The following is a 24,788-nucleotide window of genomic DNA, read 5'->3' as shown; positions in this document are numbered from 1 at the left end:
GAGTCTTAAGACCAGCTGCCCAATGCTTACTTTTAAACGTGTTTCAAGACCCTTAAGTGCCTTAGGAAGTAGATGAATTATAGAAATCCTAAATAAATAAACAAGCCTTGGACCCTCATAAAATGTGTTGTTGCCCAATCATAAATAAATCTTGCCCTCTAAGGGGGCAGTGTTGTCAGGCAAATGTCACATAAAATAAACGGAAAAAGGTAAAAATGGAGTGCTCGCTTTCTGAAACAGAGAAACAGTGACCCGCACCAGGCAGTAAAGACAGGCAGGTCATGGTTTCTTTCCTCCAATCCCACCTCCTAACTTTCCACACCCGAACCCCACCCTTGCTGATTACAGCCCTATCTGCAGCAACAAAACGATGTTCCCAGATGCTTCTCCGGGCTGGTCTGAGCTGCAGTCCTCTCAAGTTAACTTGCGTGTGGTAAGTATTGTTGCAATAACTTCAGTGCTGCAAACCTCTTGTCTTTCTCTTTCGTCCTCCTCCAAAAGAAAAAAAAAATTATTCTAAAAGTAACAAATTCTGGAGCCAGTAAAATTTTACCGCGGGTAACTAACACAAGGCAGAATTGAATAATAGGTATTAATCATTTGCTTCGGTGAATTTTTGTTAAAACCCACATGTCTGCAACATGTAATTGTCTTTTAAATTAAATTTGACAGTGGTGATTCATTAGAGCCTGTGTATATCATGACAGTTTCTTTAAAATGAAGGTACATTTTTTAAGAGAAAAAAATGTTCTTAGACATGAAAGAAGAAATTATCGTATCATCATTAAGACTGGTGTGTATAAGCAGAATATTCTAAAATTCCTTCTAGAAACTTGTTTAGTTTGTAGCTGGTTTCAAGATTTGCTGTTGGAATTACTTTTGCTGGTGTGGGGCAGGGGGACACGACGTCTGCTTCAGTCATTTTGAGGTTTATTATTATTTTATTGTCCGAAGTTAATTCTAAATGTCTCTGTTTTTATATAACAAAACAATTTTTTGAGATCATCACAATCTGGCCACTTGTCGCCTGTCCTGATTTGTATCGTTGTTATTATGGGCAGTATTACCAAGGCAGGTCTCAGTATTTTCACTGTTAAGGGAATGATTAGCTTTTCTCACTTGTATGATTTAAAGAAAGGAGAAAAAAGGTTTTTTTCTCCCTCTTACTTCCAGGTCCCTAAGGCAAACACATTTCTTAAAGATGGTGGATAAAAGGCATGTGCAGTTTGGGAGGTGGTATTTCTGACATCTAGATAGATGTATAGTCTAGAGATTTTGAAATTGTGTGTATGGGACATAACAGTTTCTGTATTCATACATTTGTTCATTCATTTATTTTTTTTAAACACTCATTATTGAACCTTTACTCTGCTCCAGGCACTGTGTTAGGATAAAAAGATGAGTGGCTAGGACCCATTGTGCTCAGACTCCAGTAGAGGTGAGGGACCCGAAAACAACTGACCTTAAAATATAACCAGGACCAGACAGGCATCTTGAGAGGCCTTAAACACACTGAAAATGTGTGGTGTGCTACCCAACCACACCCCTCCGTATGTAAAGAAGTCTGATGTAATTGTAATTATTTCCCTCAAAGTTTTCACTATTTCATTTCATTTTATTGCCCCAACTTTATTGGTGCCTTAAGGATGTGCTTAGTTTACCTCTTGCAAAGCAATCAACCCTAAGAACAACCCCAATGCACTTGAATGCATTAACAAAATGCAGAGGAATCCAGAAGGACTGAGCAAGCACCATTGGTTAGCCATCATTTTTATTGAGAAATTAGCACTTAACACTACTTTCAAACTCATTTGGGTGTTATGGGGATGGGCGGGGGAGAAGGGGGATGAAAACGGAGATAAATGTATGTGCTTTTAATGGCTGCCCCTCTTAGCGCATAGATCATGCTCTGGAAAAATACATCTAGAGGCTTTGGGGAGAAAAAAATGTTTTATAATTGTTTGTATAGGCTGCTGCTTTTTTCCTGAATTAAATTTGTCAGAGTTTAAGCGTTTCATGGCCACCAGGTAATTGTATTTTCACTGAAGTTTTGAGATCCGTTTATACTGACTAGAGCACTCACAAATGGTTTTGTTATCTTCTTAGAAAGTATTGGATGGGACTGGCTCAAGTTACGGATTACAGACACCACCCAAATTCACCATTCTGTAACTTCTGACCTTTGATTTTATGGCTAAGGACCAGCACTATCTTAACCCTCTTTACTTCCATCACCAGTACAAGTTGTTGGCATTGGGTGGGATGGGGGGGTCTTCCACCCCATCCCTCGCAAATAGTACAAAATCTAAAATTATTTAACAAAGTTGACTGTTTACCAAAAAAGTTTTCTAAAAAAATCAACTAAGTCCCTTCAAGATGTTTGTGCTGAAGTGGATGCAGCTATTAGCTGTCTTTTACCAGGTAAGTGATCTTCAACCCCATGATTCAAAGGACAGATGATTCCAATTCAAAACTGAGTTGCAGCAATATTTAAAATACAGTCCTGTACATCATAGGTCTTCTAGTTCTTTTAGCCAAGATATTAAATCTGAGACAATTGCAGGATTGCTATACTGCTATGACCAGATACCAGATATGCCAGGCATGGGTAGAGCCAAGCTCTCTGCAAGTCCAGGAGCTGGTGATACCCTCTTCTCTTTTTGGGATTCCCCCCTGCTGAGCTCCTATTGGAGACAAAGTGTTCTAAGAAAGATGTGAAGAGAGAAACAGAATAAAGGCAAGATATGAGTCTGGGGAGATAAATAATTGCCTAAGTGAGGAATATGATTTTAGCTGAGAGTTTCCATAGCTGCATATGAATTGAGACTTCAAAGGTAACTCCAAGATTCATTCACTCAACCAATAATATTTCAACCTTTAATTCTGCAAACAGAAATAAACTGTGGGATGAGCTGGAAGAACTCAAATTAAACTCTTTCTTGGAAAGTCTCTTTCTGCTCCTTTACACCAACTCAAGAGCCATGGTAGAGGTCTTAACTAATTAGATAATAATTCTGAGCTAGAGCACAATGATTGGATCCCACTTCTGAAAGAGATAAATGCTTGCTCCCCAGTTATAACAGAAAGGCAAGCAGCCTTCTCTTCACTGTAGGATAAATGGTTTTATTGCCACATTTGGTATGTTCATTAAAATGTGTTCCTGCACACAAAAAATTTTTTGTTAGATTAAATGGAAGGATATAATCACAGATGTCAATAGCGGTTAACTTTGTATGCTGGATTTAATAGAAATTTTTTCTTTTGACACTTCTGTGATTTTTAGACATGTCTTCATTGATCATATTAGTTGAGCTAAGTTTTTAAAATTATACACGTTTGGGGTGAAAATTAAGTGGGAGGGGAAATTTGAAATTAGAGGGGAAATGTGTGTTTTATTTTTGTGTAAAAGACTTAAGCTCCACGGGCTTCCCTGGTGGCGCAGTGGTTGAGAATCTGCCTGCCAATGCAGGGGACACGGGTCCGAGCCCTGGTCTGGGAAGATCCCACATGCCGCGGAGTGGCTGAGCCCGTGCTTCACATCTACTGAAGCCCATGCGCCTAGAGCCCCTGCTCCGCAACATGAGAAGCCACTGCAATGAGAAGCCCGCAGACCACAACAAAGAGTGGCCCCTGCTTGCCACAACTAGAGAAAGCCCGCGCGCAGCAACAAAGACCCAACGCAGGCAAAAATAAATAATAAATAAATAAATAAATTTATTAAAAAGAAGAAAAAAGGCTTAAGCTCCACTACTTCAATACTCAAATCATCATTTTGGATAGACTTCCTTTAATAATTATAATAATTTAATTCTCAACCCTCCCTGCACCTTGGAATCACCTGGGAAGCATTAAAAATATCAGTTCCAAGGCAAGACCAATGGGCCAGAATCAGAATGGAGCCAAGTGGTTGGTATTTTTAACAGGTCAACTCATTACATAATCTAAGGTTGATCAGGAAGTTACATTACTTAGAATTAGACTCCACGGGTATTTTACTGCTTTCTTCTTATTGTCAGAATGGGTGGGTTTTGGTAACATCTGATATAAAAGTTTTCCAGCTCTAGGGCGTAGAACTTGGGACTTTGATCAGTCATACAGTCAGATATGATTCACTGGTGCGTGCACAAGATGTACTGCTTAACAGAACACCACCAGCTTGTTTTAAATGGGTATTTAAATACCGGGGTTACCCTGTGTCAGCCAAGTCTCCTTTCTAAGCGTCCCCACTGGTCACTTGCTAAAGCAGTTTTAGAATGGGTTTCTGAGAAAAACACAGACTTTTCTGCAGCCATGCCTTTGGCTTATCTCCGTGTTGAATTAGGATGGCCATTAGCTCACCTCCATGCTACACTAGGATGGCCTTTTATTCAGGTACATGTCCTGGTTGCATCTTTTAATTTTTATAACAATGCATTTGCCTTATACACCTTTCCTTCTGTGTACCTGTTGCTATGTATAATAAGCAACCCTAGTTGGGAATCTGAACTCAGGTTCTTGCCAGAGGCTTCTAATTAAGCCTCACTTCTGCCCAAATCTTATCAAGACCCAGCTGGTGAAAATACTATTCACGGAAGTTTACAAAAGAATATGCATCCATGTGTTTCACTGAACAATCTAAAATATCTGATTTTTAATCTTGAATCATCCCATATTATCAGAGGGGTAAATACTTAGATGGGATCATTTTAGCTTCTCGGTGATTGCTTTCAGTGATTCTACCCTAGCATTGTGCTATATTAGGGTATAGGTTTGGGAAAGTCATTGTTCTGTTTATTTTAGAGATACTGATAAAGGCTTTAGCCACTGCATGTCACAAATAATCTCCTTTTTGAGGAGCTTGATGAGAAATTTCTCTAGGTTTCAATCTGTTTTCATTTTATGGACATGATCAATCTCCTAAATGTTTATGTTCCCTCTTTGCTTTGCCTGGTAGTGATCTCAGAGGGACAGCAGTCAGCCCTCCCTCTGGAAGAGAGATCTTAGTCCCCTGCGAGGAATTGAACCTGGGTAGCCTGGACGGAAACCAGGAATCCTAACTGCTAGACCACCAGGGGCTAGAGGCTAGAAGCAAGGTGGCCCTAGCTGTTTCCCCTGTTTGAAAGCAAGAATGTTTCAGGGAGGCAAAACTGTAAAAAACAGGTACAAAGTTTATTATTAGAGACACAGCGTAACATATGGCAGAGCACACAGAGAAACAGTTTACTTATTTAAGTCAGAAGCAAGGCAGAAATACATACCCAGAGAGAAAGGGTATGGGTATCCTCTCTAACGAGGAGGAGCGCAGTAAGTCAGAAGCTACAGAAATACACATCCAGGGAGCAGTGCAGGCGTCCTGAACGAGGAGCGTAGTGAAGAGGTGATTTAACTCCCTTCTATAGGACAGTCCTTCCCGGTCTTTGTTTACATTTGGCCAATTACCTTGCTTCTTTGTTCACACCTGACTGGTCCTAGGATGCTCCCCAACATGCGTGTGCAAATTTTTGCTAAGATGGATCCCACTGCAGAGGCCTGTGGGTGCATGTCCACACTTACTATGGGGTGGCGCCCCCTCCCTTTTGGACCCCCAAGGAGCCTTCCTGCGCATGTGCAGAAAGGGAAGTTTTCCTGACCTCAGGAGTGGTCATCTTATCTCTTTGCTTCAGCAGAGCTCAGCTTCTGCCACTAGCTTTGTCCTTAGTGTGTCTGGGGGAGAACAAAGCTTCAATTTTACTCCACGTGACAGACACCAGCTGTCCAGCCCAGAGGCCCATCTATCTCCTACCTCAGTAGGAATCTCAGAGTCTAATTTGCAGCCCATGTTGAACACTGTACAGGAACCTTAGAGCAAGCACCAAATTTACTCCAGGTTTTATTTTCCCTGATTTCTTCATTTTTGTATCTTGTTATGTATATAAGCTTGTAAACTGCTCAAATCTTTTTAAAAAACAGGACAAGAGTATGAATCAGAATTTCTCAGCCTTGATACTATTGGGCCAAATAGTTCCTTGTTGGTGGGAATGGGGGGCAGGGGGGAGGAGGAGGGAGCGGAGGCATCCTTGGCCTCTACCTACTACGTGCCAATAGCAGTTGTCCCCCCACCCCGAGCTGTGACAACCAAAATGTCACCAGGCATTGCCAAATGTCCCCTGTGGGCAAAATCACCCCTGATTGAAACTCACTGGTTTAAATGAATAAATAATCTGATATTGAACATGTAGGGGAGGAAACGTTTTCCTCCACCCTCTTAGGATCCCTGGCTGGGTCTGAAAATTAAACTAAGACAGTTTGACAGGAGAAATGCATACAAATTTTATTAAATTTTTACATATGTACATGGGGACTTTCGTAAGAGAATTGAAGACCCAAAGAAGTGACCAGAGGGGAAACTTTCATACTTTTAGACAAAGAAACAGTAAACTTGTGAAGAATTGACAAGACAAGGGGGTTTGCTCTAGGGGTACTAAATGGTGAAAAAGTAACAAGGTTTGTTTACTCTTTTTTTTTTTTAAAGATTTATTTATTATTTATTTATTTATCTTTGGCTGGGTCGGGTCTTAGTTTCGGCAAGCGGGAACTTCATTGAGGCACGCGGGATCTTTCGTTGAAACTGTTAACTCTCAGAGGTGTCTTAGAATTCAGGCTTAGGGACTTCCCTGGTGGTCCAGTGGGTAGGACTCCAAGCTCCCAATGCAGGGGGCCCAGGTTAGATCCCTGGCTGGGGAACTAGATCCCATATGCCGCAACGAAGACCAGGTGCAGCCTAAATAAATAAATAAATAAATAAGAATTCAGGCTTAAATACCATCTTCAGCTAAAGGCAAAAGAGAGAAGGTGGGGATAAGCCATTTATGGGGAGGTGGCTGGGTAAACAAGGGTAAGGTTTGTTATGCAGGAAATAACTCCATTGAAGGGTTTCTTGTGATTTACAGTCATCCTTCTTTTCTTGGTAGGAGAGGGAGACACCCTTACAAATGGACGTTTCCTTTATAAGTATAAATTAGTCACCTTAAAGGGTGACTTCTACTCTGTTTTCCAGTCTTCTCCTGTGTCTGCTGTTTCTTAAAATAATCAGCTCAAAATAACCGTTATCCTAACAAGGCATATTTGCGGATGGCATTTTCTGGTTTACAACATAACTGGTCTAGTGTGACGCAGAGGCTGCAGAATTCTGCTTGAGACACACAGGAGCTGGAGGGATGGAGTGGGTCGTTCCCTGCTGCAGATGCAGACTCAGACCTGGGACTAGAAGACAGGCCTGCTGTGGCATGTAGATGCTGCAGAAGCTCAAAATGACCAAAAGCAGGCCTTTCTCAGTTGACTTTATTTTACTTTCTTGTCCCAGAAGTGGGTTGCATATAACCCATGGAATTATCTGGTAGGAAGCTGAAAGCCAGAAGGAGGTGGACAGAGGAGAACGGAGGGGATGGAAATCGAGGGAATGAAGAGCCCTGGGAAGCCCAAGTGAGTGACAGGCAGTGGTCTCGCCCGATGCCATCAGGATAGCTCAGACTGGCTGAGAGAAATAGAGCCCAAGCAGGACCCGGGCTAGTCAATGAAACTCCTTCCACAAGACAGAAGACTTGGTAGAATGGAAGAGCTCTGACTTTGGCTTTAGCTCGTCTGGCTTTGAACCAGCCTGAGTTGCTTAACTTCTCCTGGTATCAGATTTCAAAATAGAAGGCAAGATTGTTATAAGGCTAGAATCCAACAGCCTTAAGATTGCCAAACATGGAAACTGGCAATAGCAACTGCTCAGGAAATTTCAGTTTTCCTTCCTCTATCCATGAATAAACAATTGTGTTTTCCCAAAGGAAATGCTCTTAAAAGAATTTAGATAGAAATCAAATAAATCACTGCCGCCATTAGTGTGCTTTGGGACCCTATGGGGAAGGGGGTGGAGAGAAGGGCAACCTTGGAAAGCCCGCTGTTTTTGCTTCCTCCCCATCTTCCCATTCCTGGAAACGCAGGGAGCAGTAACTGCCCAACTTTGATATTACCTCATACCAAAATCATTCCCCCAACGCTCCAGATAAAATACAGTATGCCCAGTTAAGTTTGAATTTCAAATAAAGAATGAATAATTTTTTGGTATATCTCAAATAATGCTTGGGACATAATTATTCAAATTTAACTGAATATCCTGTGTTTTTTCCCTAAATGCAGCAACTCTATTTAATCATTTAACCATAATTTCTGTTTTTCTCAATTTTAAACCTAGGTGCCTGCTTCCCAGATTCTTTAGCAATCTATGAGTAAAAAAGATAGTGGAATTAGCAGGTATTGGCTAGGAATTTGGCAACTGGAACTCTCATACATTACTGATGGGAGTGTAAATTGGTACCACCACTCTGGAATACTGTTTGGCACTATCTATGAACCCTAGGACCCAGCAATTCCACTCCTAGATATAGACACAACAGAGATACATACATAGTTCACCTAAAGTTATGTACAAGAACATACATAATGTATGTACTGTACTATTGATAATAGTCCAGACTGGAGATAATACAATGGTAGCACAGATAAATAAATTGTGGTATATCTATACAATGGAATATTATACAGCAATGAGAATGAATGAACACATTCATTCTTGTGGCACACAACATGGTTGAATCTCACAATCATAATTTTGAGCAAAAGACGCCAGGAATAGAAGAATAAATAACGTATATAATTCAATAAATATGTCTCAAACACAGGCAAAATGATCCTCTGGTGTTAGAAGACAGGGTAGAGGTTGCCTCTGGGTGGAGGGTTAGATGCCCTTTGAGAGTAAGAAGGGCTTCTGGGGTTCTGTAAGTTTCTAGTTCTTGAATCAGGTTGTGGTTACAAGAATTGTTCACTTGGTGAAAATTCATCAATCATGTTTACAATTTCTATACTGTATATATAGTGCATTTCAATTAAAAGTTTATTTAAAGAAGAAAAGAACAATAGAACTGGGGAGATTAAACTGTCAACATAGGAACAATAAGTAGAAGGAAGAGAGAAGAGGCAAGTTTGGGGGCAGTGGGGTACCCGGCAGGACTTGCCACACAGAAGAGGCATTTCAGACAGGAAGTGAACAAATCTTTGGGGGCACGGGGTTCCTGTCCTGATCCCTGAGTTCCAGCACTTGCACTTTGAACATTTTTTGAACTCAAAAGCGTTGTGTAAGGTTTCATTCCTCACCAGGACAGTTCGTCGGGCCTACTGCAGACATGACATCTCTATCTGCTAAGAAACTACACTAGATAGCCTTCAGAATCCCTCCCGATGCCCCTGTTTCATGATGTTGGAAATGTTCTCTAAATCACAGTTTCTCACCTCAGCCCAGTTCACATTTGGTGATGGAAAATTCTTTTCTAAAAAAAAAAAAAACCCTGTGCTTTTCAGGATGTTTAGAAATATCCTTGGCCTCTACCCCCTAGGTAGTCCTCACCCCCAGTTGTAACAACCCAAAATGTCTCCAGACATTGCCAAATGTCCCCTGGGAGTTGAAGTAATCTCTGGTTGAGAACCAGTTCTCTACAAATGTATTGTGAACCCTTGGGCAAGCTTTTATTGACTGGTTTCAAGATATTAAAAATACATACACATATACATACGTACGTACGGACATAAAAAGAAAGCGGTTAGTCACAAGCTTTCTAGCTTCCGGTAGTCCCAAAAATTTGCATGAGAAGGGACATTCTAGGAGAAGGCTTACCTTTTATTCCTGAACAAGGCTTGCTCATTTCTGCTGGCCAAGATTTATAGTCCCTGATTGGTAGAGTTCAATGGAAAGAAGAATAAAGGCTTTGGAGCTCCGTAGAACTGAGTTCAAATCCCAGCCCTGCCACTTTGTCACTCTGAACATGTGGCTATTTTCTGTTTCTTTCCCTTTCTTCTGTAGCCTTGTGGGAGAACTACCCACATCTTACAATTCCTAGGGGTGTAAAGGAGGTATGGGGTGGGAGGAGTATTGTGTTTCCCTCCAGAGCCAAGTACTACTCTCTTTCATTTAACTAACATTCATGAAGTACTTACCCTCTGCCAAGAATCACTCGAAGGACTTTTCAAATTTTAACTCATTTAATCCTCGTGACAACTTTGTAAGTTGGATACTGTTAATATCCCATTTCACAGATGAGGAAACTGAGGCACAGAGAGGTGAAGTAACTCGCCCAAGGCCATGTAGCTAGTCACTGGGAGAGCTGGAGCCTAGGGCCAGAGTCCATGACCTAACTACTCGATCGTGCTCTCCACTTTCTCATCTTTCGGTTCCTGTAACATTTCCTGCGAGGTGCTCGCCATATCTTTTCCCTGGAGAGACTAAGAAGAGAATGTGGGACCAACACTAAGTCTTTGAGACAAGCCTTATTTTCTCTTCTACAAAGAGGTTGGCCATGGCGATCATGATCTTTCCTTGGCCTTGGCACTTGACCACTTTGCCTCAGTTTTCTTGTCTGCATTAAAAAGGGTCTTATCATCCTTAATTCCCTGAGTGCTCTGGCCTGCAGTGAATATTAAATAGAGACCAATGTTAAGTAGAGATCAAACATGAAAAGCACAGCACTCTATACGTGTGTAAGCCATTGTGATATTGGCAACATATCACGTGCAGATTTTTTCCATCAACTTTCACTGGCACCTGTCTCCCATGTATATGGCGATTTGCAGATTTCAAAATGTCTTCACATACGTGATCTTATTTGAGCCTCCCCAATACTAGCAGTGACTACAATTCAAGCCTTCTGATTCCTAAGGCATTGATCGTCCTATCATCACAGTGTCGTTAGCCTCGGGGTGCTGGGCTCCCAGGCGCTTTTCCGTACCATTAAATCAGGCATAGACCCTGCTACTTGGCAACATTTAGTTTAAAACAGACACAGTGGTGCATATGTCAGGTCATTGACACACAGGAAACACGGTGTTTCATAGACATAGTCTGATCACATTAATACGACAACTCAAAGAAGAAAGTCACATTATACTCGTTTTACAGATGTTAAAACTGAGGCTCAGAGAAGTTAGTTTATTTGTCCAAGGACACACAGAGGATGGAAAAATGTCTGCTGCAGGTGTGGGAAGGAGACCCTGACGTACAGCCGTGCATTTCTATCCCTACACTCCGACCCTGCTTCCTGCTCCCAAAAGCTAATGTCTTTACTGTTCTTCATGCATTCCACCCTCTTTCTTTCCCCTGTGCATTTCCTCACATTATTTCCCCTGCCTAGAATGTCTGCTATCTATGCCTAGACAAGAATCCCATGCCCTCCAATCAGCCTTCTCCAACTTCACCAAAACGAATGATAATTCTACTTCTGTTACTTTGGAAAAAAAACAAAAAACACAAAACTTGTTCCCAGATCGCATGTTTGGACTTCTCCAGCTCAGGGCCCTGAGTCAGATGCTTCTCTTACACCTCCCACGGGGTCAAAGAGGTTCACAGAACGGACTTGTTTTAATTGAAATTAAATACCACAACTTCCTCTGTGAATTATACTTGTCCATCCGGTGCTTTGCAAGTGTCTCTGCAGTTTTAGGTCTTTAATTTCACTACTAGAGATTCCCACCTCATGAGTTCTCTTCTTAGTTTCTCTTCCTTATTCAAAGTTCTGATACCCCCCTCTGGTTTTGTAACTATACCCAATATCAAAATGAAGCCAGGCTTGCTGGATAAAAAGACTTTGAATGAATTATCCTTTTCTCTTCTTGTCCCCTTTTGATTTGGTTCTCAGAGGAATCATTAGTCTGGGAAAGGAGTCAAACAAATATGATTTAGAGTTAAAGCAGTCAGATTAGGCAATAATACAGCTGGTCCCCTTCACCACTCTTACTTTTTATTAACCCCTCTCCCTTAAGAAGCACTTGGGTACTTATTAAACATACAGATTCCTCAATCCCTTTCCAGACCTATTAGATTAAATCCAAATTTCTAGGGATGTTTCATTCTTAAAAACCCCCTCAAGTGATTCTTACACTAAAGTTTAAAACAATAAAAGGAAAATTGGTCAGTTATAAGCAAGTTTTGTATTGTATTTAAATAAGTCATATCACAAATGTTAGCTAACAATATGACAGCGGTTTCCTAAGACAGAATATCTATAAACAAACCAGTTGACAATAACTGCTATGGAGAATAGTTTAATTCATAACGACTCCGTTATAATGAGAAATACAAAACACGTCTATACAAAAACTGAAAAGTTTGTGTCTTACCCCAGCACAAATTTACATTCAACCTATTAGACGAGGGAATACTATCCATTCTGATGACTTCTAACCACCACCTCTCTGCTAATTCATTCTTTCAACAATATTCTGCTGCATATCTGCTGTGTGCCAGGCACTGCTGTAAGACTGCCTGGTCAGCCCTGTATTACTTTAGCTCGTCAGTTAATAGTCCGCACCACCACATAGCAATATATTTTCCTGCATTATCAGCAAAGGCGTCATTGACCTCTCAGTTAGTCAGAAAGGAGAAAGACCTTTTAATTCTAGTTAAATATTTATACTTATTAAATGTTTGCAGTTTCAAACATGATTCTTGGTGTGATTTGACCATAATTATATAGCCTTCTCGATCTGGGTGGTTTTCTCTTTGTGTCATAAAGCAAGTTCTTGATAATAAATATTTGAGGCACCTTTCTAAGGCAGTTCAAAGTGCTCTGGCATTTGTTATTCCACGAACTTCCACTTCATGGGGAGTTGGCTGTTGGTGGGAATCAACTGATAACAGTCAGGGATCTCAGAGTAGACAAATGAGTCAGGAAGAAATGCAGAGCAAGGTGAAGAGCTTAGAAAACTGATTAGGAAGGACTGAGGAAGAGTGATATGACATATTCACAGTGGTCTCCAGAACTGGCTGTATCAGAATCACCTCTTAAAATTTTTACACACCCAGGGTCCACCCCAGGCTGCTGAATCAGAATCAAGTATCTGTATTTTTAACCAAGCACTAGGGATTGGGAAGCCTTGTGGTAGAACCTTTGACTGGGGCCTTTCCTGACAACATAGCGGAGGAATATTGAAGGAGCAAAAGCAGAGAGATAATAGGGGTGGGGGGATGCCCTGTAACTAGTCAAGGGAAGTGTTGAAAGTGATCAGGGACCAGGACTACGGAGCTCAGCATTATGGTTAGATTCGAAATAAGAAAGGAGAAATTTTTAACATTAGTCATTAGTGAAATCATTTTAGTGAATCATTTTAGTGAAATCATTTTAGTGAAGACATTTTCCCTCTTGAGAGTTCTGACGGGGTAGCAGCTCACAAGACTGAACTTGATCGCTGGATGAAATATGAGAAGTATACGCACCACTTTGTTTGAGGGACACTTACTTCCTACTGGTTTTGCAACCACTGGGTTTTTCTGTGGGACTTGAAGCCTCTTTTTTCAGAGCTACCCTCACAAAGGGAAATTAATCTTTTTCCAAGTAAACTTTAGCTGTCAGGACACCACTAATAATTAAGCAGTTAATGCTGACATTAGCTAGACGCATCAGTTTTAATAATAATTTTATGCAGAAGTAAAGAACTTTATCCCACAGACTTCTCTTACAGAGCAACTAAGACAATGTCTTAGTTACAAAGCTAATGGAATAGCTTTGTAAAAATTGATTATAATTACTATTAAATAGAAACACTTCAAATGCAAAATAGACATTGTTCAGGATGGTTGTCTTGAAAATTGCTGATGAAAAGAGAGATTGGTGAAAGGAGAAAAAGGAAAAAAACAAAACAAAACACACAACCAGACAACCTGAGAATGGAATCCTCATCCCCTCTCCTTTATGTTGTTTTTCTTTCCTCTATGTTTTTAATTCTCAAATATTGGCAATAGTCTGGAAATGTTATGCTAAGTTAGCTGAATGTGAATGACCCGAAGCCGGAGGGGTGCAATGAAATGTCTTCTGAATTGGTATCTACGTTATATCCAATACAGTTAGGTGTTGAATACTGTTTTGGTTTTGTTTTCACAGGCAGTACCTTCTTGAACCTAGTCTTAAAAATGAATCCAGTTGTTTTGCAGCCAACATATGGCGCAGGAGGTGTGACAGTTAGTGACTGGCAAACCGGCGTGTTTGACTGCTGTGATGACATGGGGATTTGTAAGTGCACAGCGTTGTTGCTTTCTCCTGGGCTACAGTCGTGCAGTTGCAGACATCACAAAAGTTGTTTGCTTATCCTCTCAAGGGATCCATGTTTTATTCTAGAACTCAGAGGTCACAAGGTGGAACCACTGGGCAGATTTTGCCACAGGATGTGTTTTGTTTGCCCTGTATATAATGACCCCTCTTGCTGTGTTAATTTTCAAATAGTAGGAACCATACAAAAATCAGAACCCACGTAAAAATCTAACTTTCCAATCTAGATTTCCAGCTTCTCTTAAAAATTTGGAAAATCTGAAAAGAGGATCCCTCATTCTCAACTGGCAGAAGTCAGTTGCTACCAAGTATTAGCTAAACCCATTCAAAGGGACCATCACACTACAGTTTGCCATATTTATGTCCACCATCCACTATTGGCTATTTCGTGGGTTTTTTCCAACTATTTTACTCATTCATTTTTACTTGCCTGGGCTTGAGTTTGTGATTCTTGTCCAGATCAATCACCTCTTTTTATATTTTTCACCTCTTTAGTATCCCTGTGTTCTTGATGTGTTTCTCCAGTCTTCTCTCTACCTCTTCCTTTTCCTACAGTGGTGAGTCTGTGTTTCTGGTTTTCAGTATTCTTGTAACTCTTGTGGCTGTTCCATTTCAGGAAGCTTTCAGGTTTTTAGCTTTCCTGACGTTTAATTCCTTCACACTACCCAACACACTTTTGTGTAAGACAATTTCCTTGTTTCAAAGTCTATTGCCGAAAGAGTTGCAGACATTCTCTGTGTGGCTGGTCTTTCCACTGTCTTGAAAAACAGCCTCTTTTTTTTTGTATATGATGGAAGTTCCAAGTTCAGTGGAGATAGCCTTTTGCTTAACGCCATCAATCAAAAAACAAGACCTTTCTTATCTCATGTAGGGTACAGCCATATCAAAACTCTACCCTAGAACTTTTCAAAATAGACTTGTACTCAGCATGTTTGTGAACAGTTTCCTGTTTGTTGCTATTTCCTTAGGCCCTTTTTTGTCTTATACAGACTCTTTAAAGTGAAATTTCAGTATGCTTTTTAAGCTTTTGATGCCAATACCCCTTAACTTTTACTTGCTTCAATCCTCATAACAATAATAGGCCTCTATTCTTTGCCAGAACAACCATCTAGAATCTGTTTCCTACTGCTTTTCTCATTTTTCCAATTATTTCTTCACTCAATGTTTTCTGACCCTAAACACCCTCCCACAGTTTTCAGAGGGTTTCTCAGACCTCCTGACGCCACAAACTTCCTATTCAAGGATGATCCAAATGTAAACAAGGGTAGGGAAGAAATAATTTGGACGTGCTCAGATCGGCAAGGCAGGAGATTTTGCAATTAAATCTGACCTGGCATATGACAAGTCAGTTTTCCCCACCTCCAGGAGTGTAGGGTCCAGAAGCAAGACATAAAGAGCCAGGGGACCCCAGTGTTTTCTCTGAATGTCCATTAAGGCCATTTCCTGAGTGAGCATCTTTTTGAAAGCGGTGTGATTAAGTCAATCTCACGATGACCCTGACTGATTCCTCTGCGTGATTTCACCCTGCCCTCAGGCCTCTGTGGGACTTTCTTTCCCCTGTGCCTTTCGTGTCAGATTGCCTCTGACATGAACGAATGCTGCCTGTGTGGAGCAAGTGTCGCCATGAGGACCATGTATCGGACCCGATACGGCATCTCGGTGAGTCACCCATGTCCACTGTGAAATAGTAACCCAGACAGGACAGCCCGAGGGCCTTCCTTCAGTCTGACTGGATCTCCGTGATTGCCTTCCTCACCAGCATGACTTGACCCTAGTCTTTTCTCCACTACCAACCTAAATTTTTTAAGTGATTTACAGAGACCATGTGGCTATCTATCCTTTGGAATATATTCATAATAAAATCTTTTATTGATCCAATAGATACGTCTCTGAAAAAGTTGCTGGCGGTGAGCAGGTGAGGGATGGAGGTCAGCACAGAGTCCTTAATCTCTCCTGGCTTTACTCAGAGTCAGACAGAGGACCCTGCAGGGTGGGTGACAGTTGCTTAGAAAGCCTTGGGTAAAAAAAGGGTGTGTGATAGCTCCCCTCAGAGCTGGCACATTGGTGAGACAGTTACCTCACTGGTAACTCATATACCAGTGTTCATTCATTCAAAAGGGATTATTGAGCGTCTAGAACGTAGTTAGGTCGTAAGCTGAAGTTCATTCATTCAACAGGGATTTATTGAGTACATAGAACATGCAAAGTACTATTACAGGTGTTAAAGACACATCAGTGAATAAAGGAAATCAAAATCCCTCTCTTCATGGAGCTTACATTCTTTTTTATTTTGAGATTTTTATTTAACATAATTTCAGACTTGCAAAAATGGTACAAAGACTTCCTGAATATGCTTCACCCAGATTCCCCAAATATTAAAAATTTGCCACATTTGCTTTATTTTTTGTCTTTCCTCTATCTATCTATGTATCTATTCTATTTTTTTCTGAATCATTTGAGAGCAAGTTCTAAACGTGATACCCTGTTATCTCTATTTCAGTGTGTATTTCTGAAAAACAAGGACATTCTCTTACATTACCACAGTGCAATTATCAAAACCAGGAATTTAACATTGATACAGTACTATTAGGTAATCTATGGATATTATTTAAGCTTCACCAATTATCCCAATAATTTTCTTTAGATGAAAAGAAAATCAATCTAGAAGCAAACATTGTATTCATTTGTCATGCCTCTTTAGTCTTCTACAATATGGAAGAGTTTCTCAGTCATTGTCTTTTTTTTTTTTTTTAATGAATACAGATCAGTTATTTTGTAGACTATCCCTCAGTTTGGCTTGTCAAATGTTTCCTTATGATTAGACTTAGGTTACACACTTTTGGCAGAAACTCCACAGAAGCGATGTTATGTTTGCTTTGCATCACATCAGGAAGCACGTGACATCAATTTATCTCATTATGCGTGATGTTAACTTTGATTCCTTGGTTAAGATAGCATCTGTCAAGATTCTCCACCACAAGTTGCTATTTTCCCCTTTATAATGGATAAGGACTTTTTAGAGAGATGTAAATACCCTGTTCCTCATCAAACCTTCACCCATCGAAGATTCTTGCCCGCATCAATTACTACTATGATGGTTATCAATGGTAGAGCTCAGACACTAATGGAAGAAGATAGCTGCAATATAACTAAGTAAGAGTATAATCTATAGGTTGACGATAAGTGCAACAGAGAAAAATAAAGCAAGGAAGAGGAATAGCGTGTTGAAAGGTTCTAATTTTGAATAGAGTTTTCAGGAGAGATCTCAGTAAGAAAGTAAAGACCTAAAAGGATGAGAGGATGGCTCATCTGGGGAAAGTCCAGGCAGAGGAAATAGCTAGAGCCAAGGTCCTGAAGTAGAGCTTACCTGGAATGTTCCAGACACAGCAAGCAGCCAGAGAGGCAGAAATAGTTTGAGGGGGGTGGGAAGAGGGAGACGGGAGCGTGGAGAGATAATACAAGAATATGACATCAGAGCATTAGCAAGAGTTAGACATTCTAGGGCCTTGCAGACCATTATAAGAACTTTAGCTTTTATTCTAAGTGAGCTGGAAAGCCATTAAAATTCTTTTGAACAAAGAAGTGACAGGACGGATTTGTGTTCCTGAAAACTTAGCCTCTGCCCCGCTCATTGTGACCGAGAACAAGTTACTCATCTTACTAAGCTTTGGCTCCCTCACTGATAAAATGGTAAGAATGATACCTCCCCCCAAGGTGGCATAGTAAGAGTCACATGAGATCATGCATGGAAAGGACTTAGCACAGGGCCTGGCAGGTAACTGTTATTATCTTTGTTCTTAGCTCAGCTGTTTTCTCCAGGCAGGCTGCATTCCTCCTGTGGGCTTGCTCAGCTGCCTGTCTCTCAGCACTCCCTGCAGCTCTCATTTACGCCACTCATTTATGCCAGCATAACTTAACACAGGGGTTCGTAACTTTGTGACTGTCCCATAAACTTCCCAAAACTGTACGCTAAGTGTTGGGTGTATGTAGCTGTGTACATGGGTGTGAGGGTGAGACTCTCAAAGTGGCCCGACCATAGTGGCGTAGAGGAAGGGGTGCTTAGCTGGATTCTAGAGATAAAGGTTCTGGGAACAGCTCAGAAAATAGCTAACTTCTGGACTCTCTGAGAAGTCATCTGTCAGCATCAGTTTTCTCATCTGTCATGAGAAAGTTGTGCAAAATGATTTCTAAGGTCACTTCTAGGGTCTGGGATTCTATGCTATAATAAGTTTCCTTGGTATACATTAAATAAGTGTGTTTATAGACAATGTATCTCTCTTCTTCCTCCTTAGAACAGACTTCAAAAATGGCTAGTAAATCCTAGGACTGATTTATATAATTTATATAAATAATAATATAATATATATTTTATATTATATTATATATATTATATTCTTATATAATAATATAATTTATATAATTCAGGTTCTTTGCTTTGTTTCCCCTTTGCATCTATGCAAACTGCTCCAATACAGCCTCTCTGACCTGCCCCTGGACACGGAGGCAGGACACAGTCAAGACAGCATCCCTTTGGCTAGGGCCACAACCTCTGCAGCAGAGGAGGAAGAAAAAAAACAACCACTGATTGAACGCCTAGGTGCTGGGATACTACCTTAACATATATGTGCTCATTTACTACTTACAAACTCTTTATGGTGCAGGGACTGTTATCTCCACTTTATAGACATGAAAACCAGGACTGAGAAAGGCTTAAGGTCACAGAACATGTAAATGCTGAAATTCGGGCTCAAGTTTATTCTGACTTGGAGTCAGGTCTGGTTTTTCCCACTTGACCATCTTGTCTTCCCAAATCAAAGTGTATTCAGCCATGTACCACAATTCATTCGTTTATTTGCTCAACGATTCTGTAAATAGTGCTCATAACAAGACTTCTTTTTTTAACGGCTTCCAAAAAAATGAAGCACCAGTCCCCTTTCCCAAACAGAGTGATGAATGCAAAATCTTTGCTTCTGGCACCCATTTCCCAAGAAGCTGTTCTGGTCAAGGCGTTTATGTCCCTTATTAACTTCAGCATGGTATAAACCTGCAGTTCATTTCCTCTCATTTGAAAAAGGAATGTTTTTTCTTTTCTATATCCTCTCTATCTGTATTATGAAACAGACTTAGAATTAGGGTGTGTTTTCTAAAGGTTTCCCTAGGTCTCTCAGCAAATAATAGTGGGACTTTTTCCCCCTAAAAACTTCCTGAGGTCAAAGACAGGCACAGACATGCTGGAACAGAAAAGTGGTTACATCCTTGTTGAATATTTTCTTCTTTGTAGCATATAATATGTATTCAGTAAGTGTTGGTTTAATGAAGGTTTAAAAGATAAAAAGAATAAAAATAAACAATGAACTAAAGAATGAAAAAAACAAGTACTTTGAGGAAGGGTTAGAGGATTTGGATGCTTTATCAGGGAAAAAGAGAAGGCTAAGAGACTGAATTGTCTTCAAGCTGAATATCCATTCCTCCATCTGATGAAGGTCACAACATTAGAAGATTTCTAACATTGTTATCTAGTTGTCCACTCTTTGTCCCACATGCTTTCTCTGTTAGATGAACATCAAAATCACTGTAGCAAAGAAAAAAATTTTATGAAAAATAAATCACTTATAATCTCACCATTTAGGAGCTCCCAACCCTTATAAACTAAATCTACTATAGACCTCTCTCTCTCTTTCCTGCTCTCTCTCTCTCTGTTTCTCTCTGTCTCTGCTCACACTGTAAATTGGGAGTTGTATTAAATGCAACATTTTAAAGAATAAGTGCTCTCCAAAAATGGAGTTCAAAATTATTTCAATCAGTCAAGACATACAGTCATAGAATCTGGTTGTCAGACTAGAACCCTCAGATCACTCAGTGCCGACTACACAGAGCAGGAGTCCCTTCAAGGGCATCTCTACCCAAGGGTCATTAAGACCCAACTAGACCTACCGTGGAGAGGGCCCTCAAAACTTTGCAAAGGGCTTCCCTGGTGGCGCAGTGGTTAAGAATCCGCCTGCCAATGCAGGGGATACGGGTTTGAGCCCTGGTCTGGGAAGATCCCACATGCTGCGGAGCAACTGAGCCCGTGCGCCACAACTACTGAGCCTGCGCTCTAGAGCCCACGAGCCACAACTACTGAAGCCTGCGCTCTGCAGCAAGAGAAGCCACCGCAGTGAGAAACCCATGCACCGCAACGGAGAGTAGCCCCTGCTCGCCTCATCTAGAGGAAGCCTGCGCACAGCAACAAAGACCCAACGCAGCCAAAAATAAATATAATAAATAAATAAATTTATTTTAAAAAAAACTTTGCAAAGCAGCCCATTCTACGAATGAATAGTGGCTTTTCCAGACACCATTCATTATCTTCTTTCTTCTTTTCCCCATAATTTATATATCCCTCCCTCACTATGGACTTCCTCCCTTGCAGAATAGCATGAGGGATGTCAATGGAAATGGCTAGAGGGATACAAGGTGAGGCCTCATCTGGCACTATACTCACAACCAATTGGAAAAATTGGTGCATTACACAACTGGATTTAAAGGGAACCATTCCACGTTAATAAAAATAATAAATAAACCAAAGTTTTCCTAAAAAGGAAAAAAAAAGAGACAACAGATGATAGAGAACTGGGGCTATAATTGTAACCTGCAGATCATTTGAAATGGTATGTTATTATGAAAAGGGCACTGGCTTGAGAAGAGAAAGACCAATCACTGCTACCAATTTATGTGATCTTAGCAAGTCAGTTAACTTCACTTGGCCATCAGAAAAATAGGGATAACGTCACAGAATTCTCATGATAAACAAGTGACATAAAATGTATGTTTTAAAGAGGTATGAAAAGTTAAACAAATGCAAGGAATTGTATGACTGTATTTATAGGCTACATGTTGATCCGTTTGTTTGTTTTTTAACAGGGGTCTATTTGTAATGATTTCCTGTGGCTGGCATGTTTCCCTAATTGCACCCTTTGTCAACTCAAGCGAGATATTGAAAAAAGAAAAGCAATGAATGCTTTGTAAAAGATGCTTGGTAAGTTGGTGGGAATTCTTTGATTTGTGAGTATCAAAACAAATTCTCAAAGACACCTTTGATTTCTTTGGTACTCTGTCTCACAGATACATGAGATATCCCTTACCAAATGGGGGGTAAATGACTTTCAATGGCCAGCCTACACCAATCAGTTGGGAGTCAGCTTCCCAGAGCCTGGATAGGGAGGGCTAACCCTGATTGGATGGGAAAGAATTCTGTGATTTGTTAGGATGTCTGCCACAGGTGGAGTGGCCGTGTGATGTAACAAATAAACATACCACATCTCATCCATACCTATCTTAACTACATCATGATTTAAGGTAGTAGAGATACGTGTACGACAGAACATTCATTTCCCTAAGCCTAGATCACAGGTCCACTGCTGCCAACAGTAACCCATTGAGATGTTACACTAAGTGTGACTGGGTAACATATCTAGTTATATGTTCTTGTCAACTCCACAATATTGAAATAATAATTCATTCTCCAAAGTGGTAGAAAGCTATCTTAGTCTCTATAAATTAAGTGTGGACAATTCACCCAGTTATCCAAAATGCCCAAAGCTCCTGTTTAGGAAGAAGAGTACTGACTTTTTGGTGGCAGTATGGTCAAAGTTGGGCAGCTACTCATTTACCTAGTTCCCTAAGCTCTCCTGGTCACATTTTTAATCCTCTCAGTTCTTCATATTTTTCTCAGGCCAGAGGGCAAAGGCTTACTCAGTCCTGCCTTTCCATCACTTACTGCCAATCCCATTGAACTTGTTATCAAAGTTTTATCTTCACCTGGAAATAGCTATTGTCTACAAAGTCTTATCTCCCAAAAAGTCTTCAAAAGTGTTTGGTCAGGATGGTGCCTTCATGAGTATGACTGGTTGGCACTGGCACAGTCTGTCTCCCTCTTACTTATTTTGCCCACATGCAGCACCAAATGATGTCCTCTTCATGAACATCTTAGCTCATTTCATGTTGCATTTTAGTACCATTTTATTTTGTTATTATTATTTTTTATAAATTTATTTATTTTACTTATTTATTTTTGGCCATGTTGGGTCTTCACTGCTGCACGCGGGCTTTTCTCTAGTTGCGGTGAGCAGGGGCTACTCTTCGTTGTGGTGTGCGGGCTTCTCATTGCGGTGGCTTCTCTTGTTGCAGAGCACGGACTCTAGGCATGCGGGCTTCAGTGGTTGCGGCACGCGGACTCAGTAGTTGTGGCTCACAGGCTCTAGAGTGCAGGCTCAGTAGTTGCGGCACACGGGCTTAGTTGCTCCACGGCATGTGGGATCTTCCCGGACCAGGGATCGAACCCATGTCCCCTGAATTGGCAGGCAGATTCTCAACCACTGCACCACCAGGGAAGCCCCTAGTACCATTTTAGTATCCTAGTATTTGTCTTCTGATTGCTTTCTTCAATGACTGATGTGCTTTACTCATTTACAAGCAGAGTCAAGATGGTGAGTTTTCTTATTCTTTTTCCTCCTTATACCCTACCTCCTGAGAATTGGCTCTTGTTTCTCTCCCCTAGCATTGATGTTTCTTTAAAGTCCTTTGTTACCAATGTGGCTCAGAATTTTGCCAAAGTAGCCCTAGTCCCCTACTTAGAATGTGGCAGTTTACTGGTCTAGTCATCCAGTTAATGAAAAAAATTGTTTTGGGGGTCTCTGCCTTTAGGAGTCTCTTACCTTAGCATGTTTGATGAGTCATTGCCATTTGATAAGAGAGGTTAGCTCTGGCAATCTACAGAGCATTCTGTTGGTTTACCCAACCACCTAGCAATGGTGTCTGATGCATAGTAGGCACTTAATAACTAATGTGGATGAATAAATAAATGCAACTTTCAAGCAAGGAAGCATAATGAGGCTCCAACCTAGAAGACTCATCTGAATCTTAAGTAGTGATTGTGACTCTTCCAAATAGGTTGTACTGAACCAGGGGCCATTATTTGATATAGATTTTAAATATGCAGCAATTTGGCAGTAGGGTAGCAGTGGAATGAAAGTTTTGATACTTAGAACAAGATAATGTAAAGATGGAATTGATAAGTCCTAATTCATTCATTGATTTAGTCTTTCTTTCCTTTTCTTTTTCTGATTTCTACAGGTCAAATTCACATAGTAGTGAAAGAAAGTGCTGGAATGAAATACTGCATCTATTCAGTGCTATCTCACCTCAAGTCTTAGAAATTAATTCAGCTAATCATATGGTTTCAAATGGCTTCAAAACATTTTTAATTTTTGGTTTATTTTGAAAGAAATATATTTCCACTGCTGTTCTCTAAGATGAATGCCATTAAAAAATGAATTTCCTCAACGATTGTTGTGTCTTCAAATACTGCTTCATGGAAAATTACAATATGCTTCTTTTAAAAATGAGCCCAAGCTTGTCAAAATGTCAAAGTTGAATGATGGGTTCGTAGAGATTCTTCATTCTGCTTTTCTACCTTTACGTAAGTTTGAAAATGTCCAGAATAAGAAGTTTTTTTAAATGTTGTCAAGTAAAAGCCTTCTGTTATTTTGGATTTTCCCTGCACTGGGAGACTAGGTGTTACCCTGCACGGCCCTTCACCCCAGGAAAGTGTGGTTTCCTCCCTCAGGGAGCCTGAATGTCTTTTGGCACGTCTTCACAGCCCCATAAAGTAAATCTACTCCAGGAGTTAATTGCCTAGCAATGCAGAGTTTACTGTAGATTTTATACACAAAGGGAGGATTTCTGTCATAAGCCATGTAGCAAACCATCTAATTAACATTCCCATCGCCCATCTCTGTCCTCCCCAAAGTCATCCCCTGCAGCAAGCCAGCCACAGGGGCTCCACATACCTTTATTTTTCCTTTTTTTTCTAGGTTAACTTGGCATTTTATTTCATTTTTTTTAATTGAGATATAATTGACGTATAATATTGCACTCGTTTTAGGTGTACAACGTAATGATTTGATATATGTATATATTGCAAAATGACCACCACAATAATTCTAGTTCACATCCATCACCGCACAGTTACAAGATTTTTTCTTCTTGTAATGAGAACTTTTAAGATTTACTCTCTCGGCAACTTTCAAATATGCAAGACAGAAAACTTAAATGGCATTACAAGGTCACCAATGTATACAGAATGGCAGTGCTGAGTCTAGAAAGCAGGTCCTATTTCATTGTTCATGACAGTATACAGAAGTGTTTTTTATTTATTTATTGTCTTATAAAAATTAACCCTGGGGTTTAGGATTCCAAGGATTGCTATTATAAATTTATAGAATATCCTGTCTGTTGCCTTCCTAGCAGTCTTCATTTTTTCTATTTTTTGGTCTGTTTAACACCTGCATCGATGGTAACTGATAAGCATCATGAAAGCGGGGACAGATCATATTTGTTCTAATTTCCTTTTTACTCCCCCAGCACATGGAAAATACTGTGGTTAAGAGGTCAGTAGATTAGTTTCAAAAGTATAAAAGGTGGCAAGAATAGTAATCAGATAAGACACTTGTGCAAAATGAAACTATTTGGAGGTATTTTTTCTAGTCATTTTCCTTATGAAACTATGTGATGATGTTGTCCATACCATTTTCTAAATTGCTTGTTTTGTTTTATGGCTTAGCCACAAATTATGAATGACTTCCCATATTAATAAATATCAAAATATATGCACTACAGTGCTATTAACTATAGTCACCATGCTGTACCATATAT

General features: G+C 40.2%; 1 protein-coding gene across 1 annotated transcript; it reads left to right on the top strand.

The window, feature by feature from the left end:
* The first annotated feature begins 357 nt into the window (after positions 1-357).
* LOC103000483 (placenta-specific gene 8 protein-like) lies at positions 358-23,417 on the top strand. The gene is made up of 5 exons (XM_007167939.2): positions 358-433; positions 13,929-14,057; positions 15,628-15,752; positions 20,997-21,111; positions 23,208-23,417. The coding sequence occupies exons 2-4, from the start codon at positions 13,958-13,960 to the stop codon at positions 21,099-21,101; spliced, it is 330 nt and encodes a 109-aa protein (XP_007168001.1). The 5' UTR covers positions 358-433; positions 13,929-13,957; the 3' UTR covers positions 21,102-21,111; positions 23,208-23,417.
* Positions 23,418-24,788: the final 1,371 nt, after the last annotated feature.

The sequence above is a fragment of the Balaenoptera acutorostrata genome, chromosome 5 (assembly GCF_949987535.1).
Source record: "Balaenoptera acutorostrata chromosome 5, mBalAcu1.1, whole genome shotgun sequence".
NCBI classification, from domain to species: Eukaryota; Metazoa; Chordata; class Mammalia; order Artiodactyla; family Balaenopteridae; genus Balaenoptera; species Balaenoptera acutorostrata.
The sequence above is the reverse complement of the archived record's forward strand: the minus strand, read 5'-3'. Positions and strand labels throughout refer to the sequence as shown.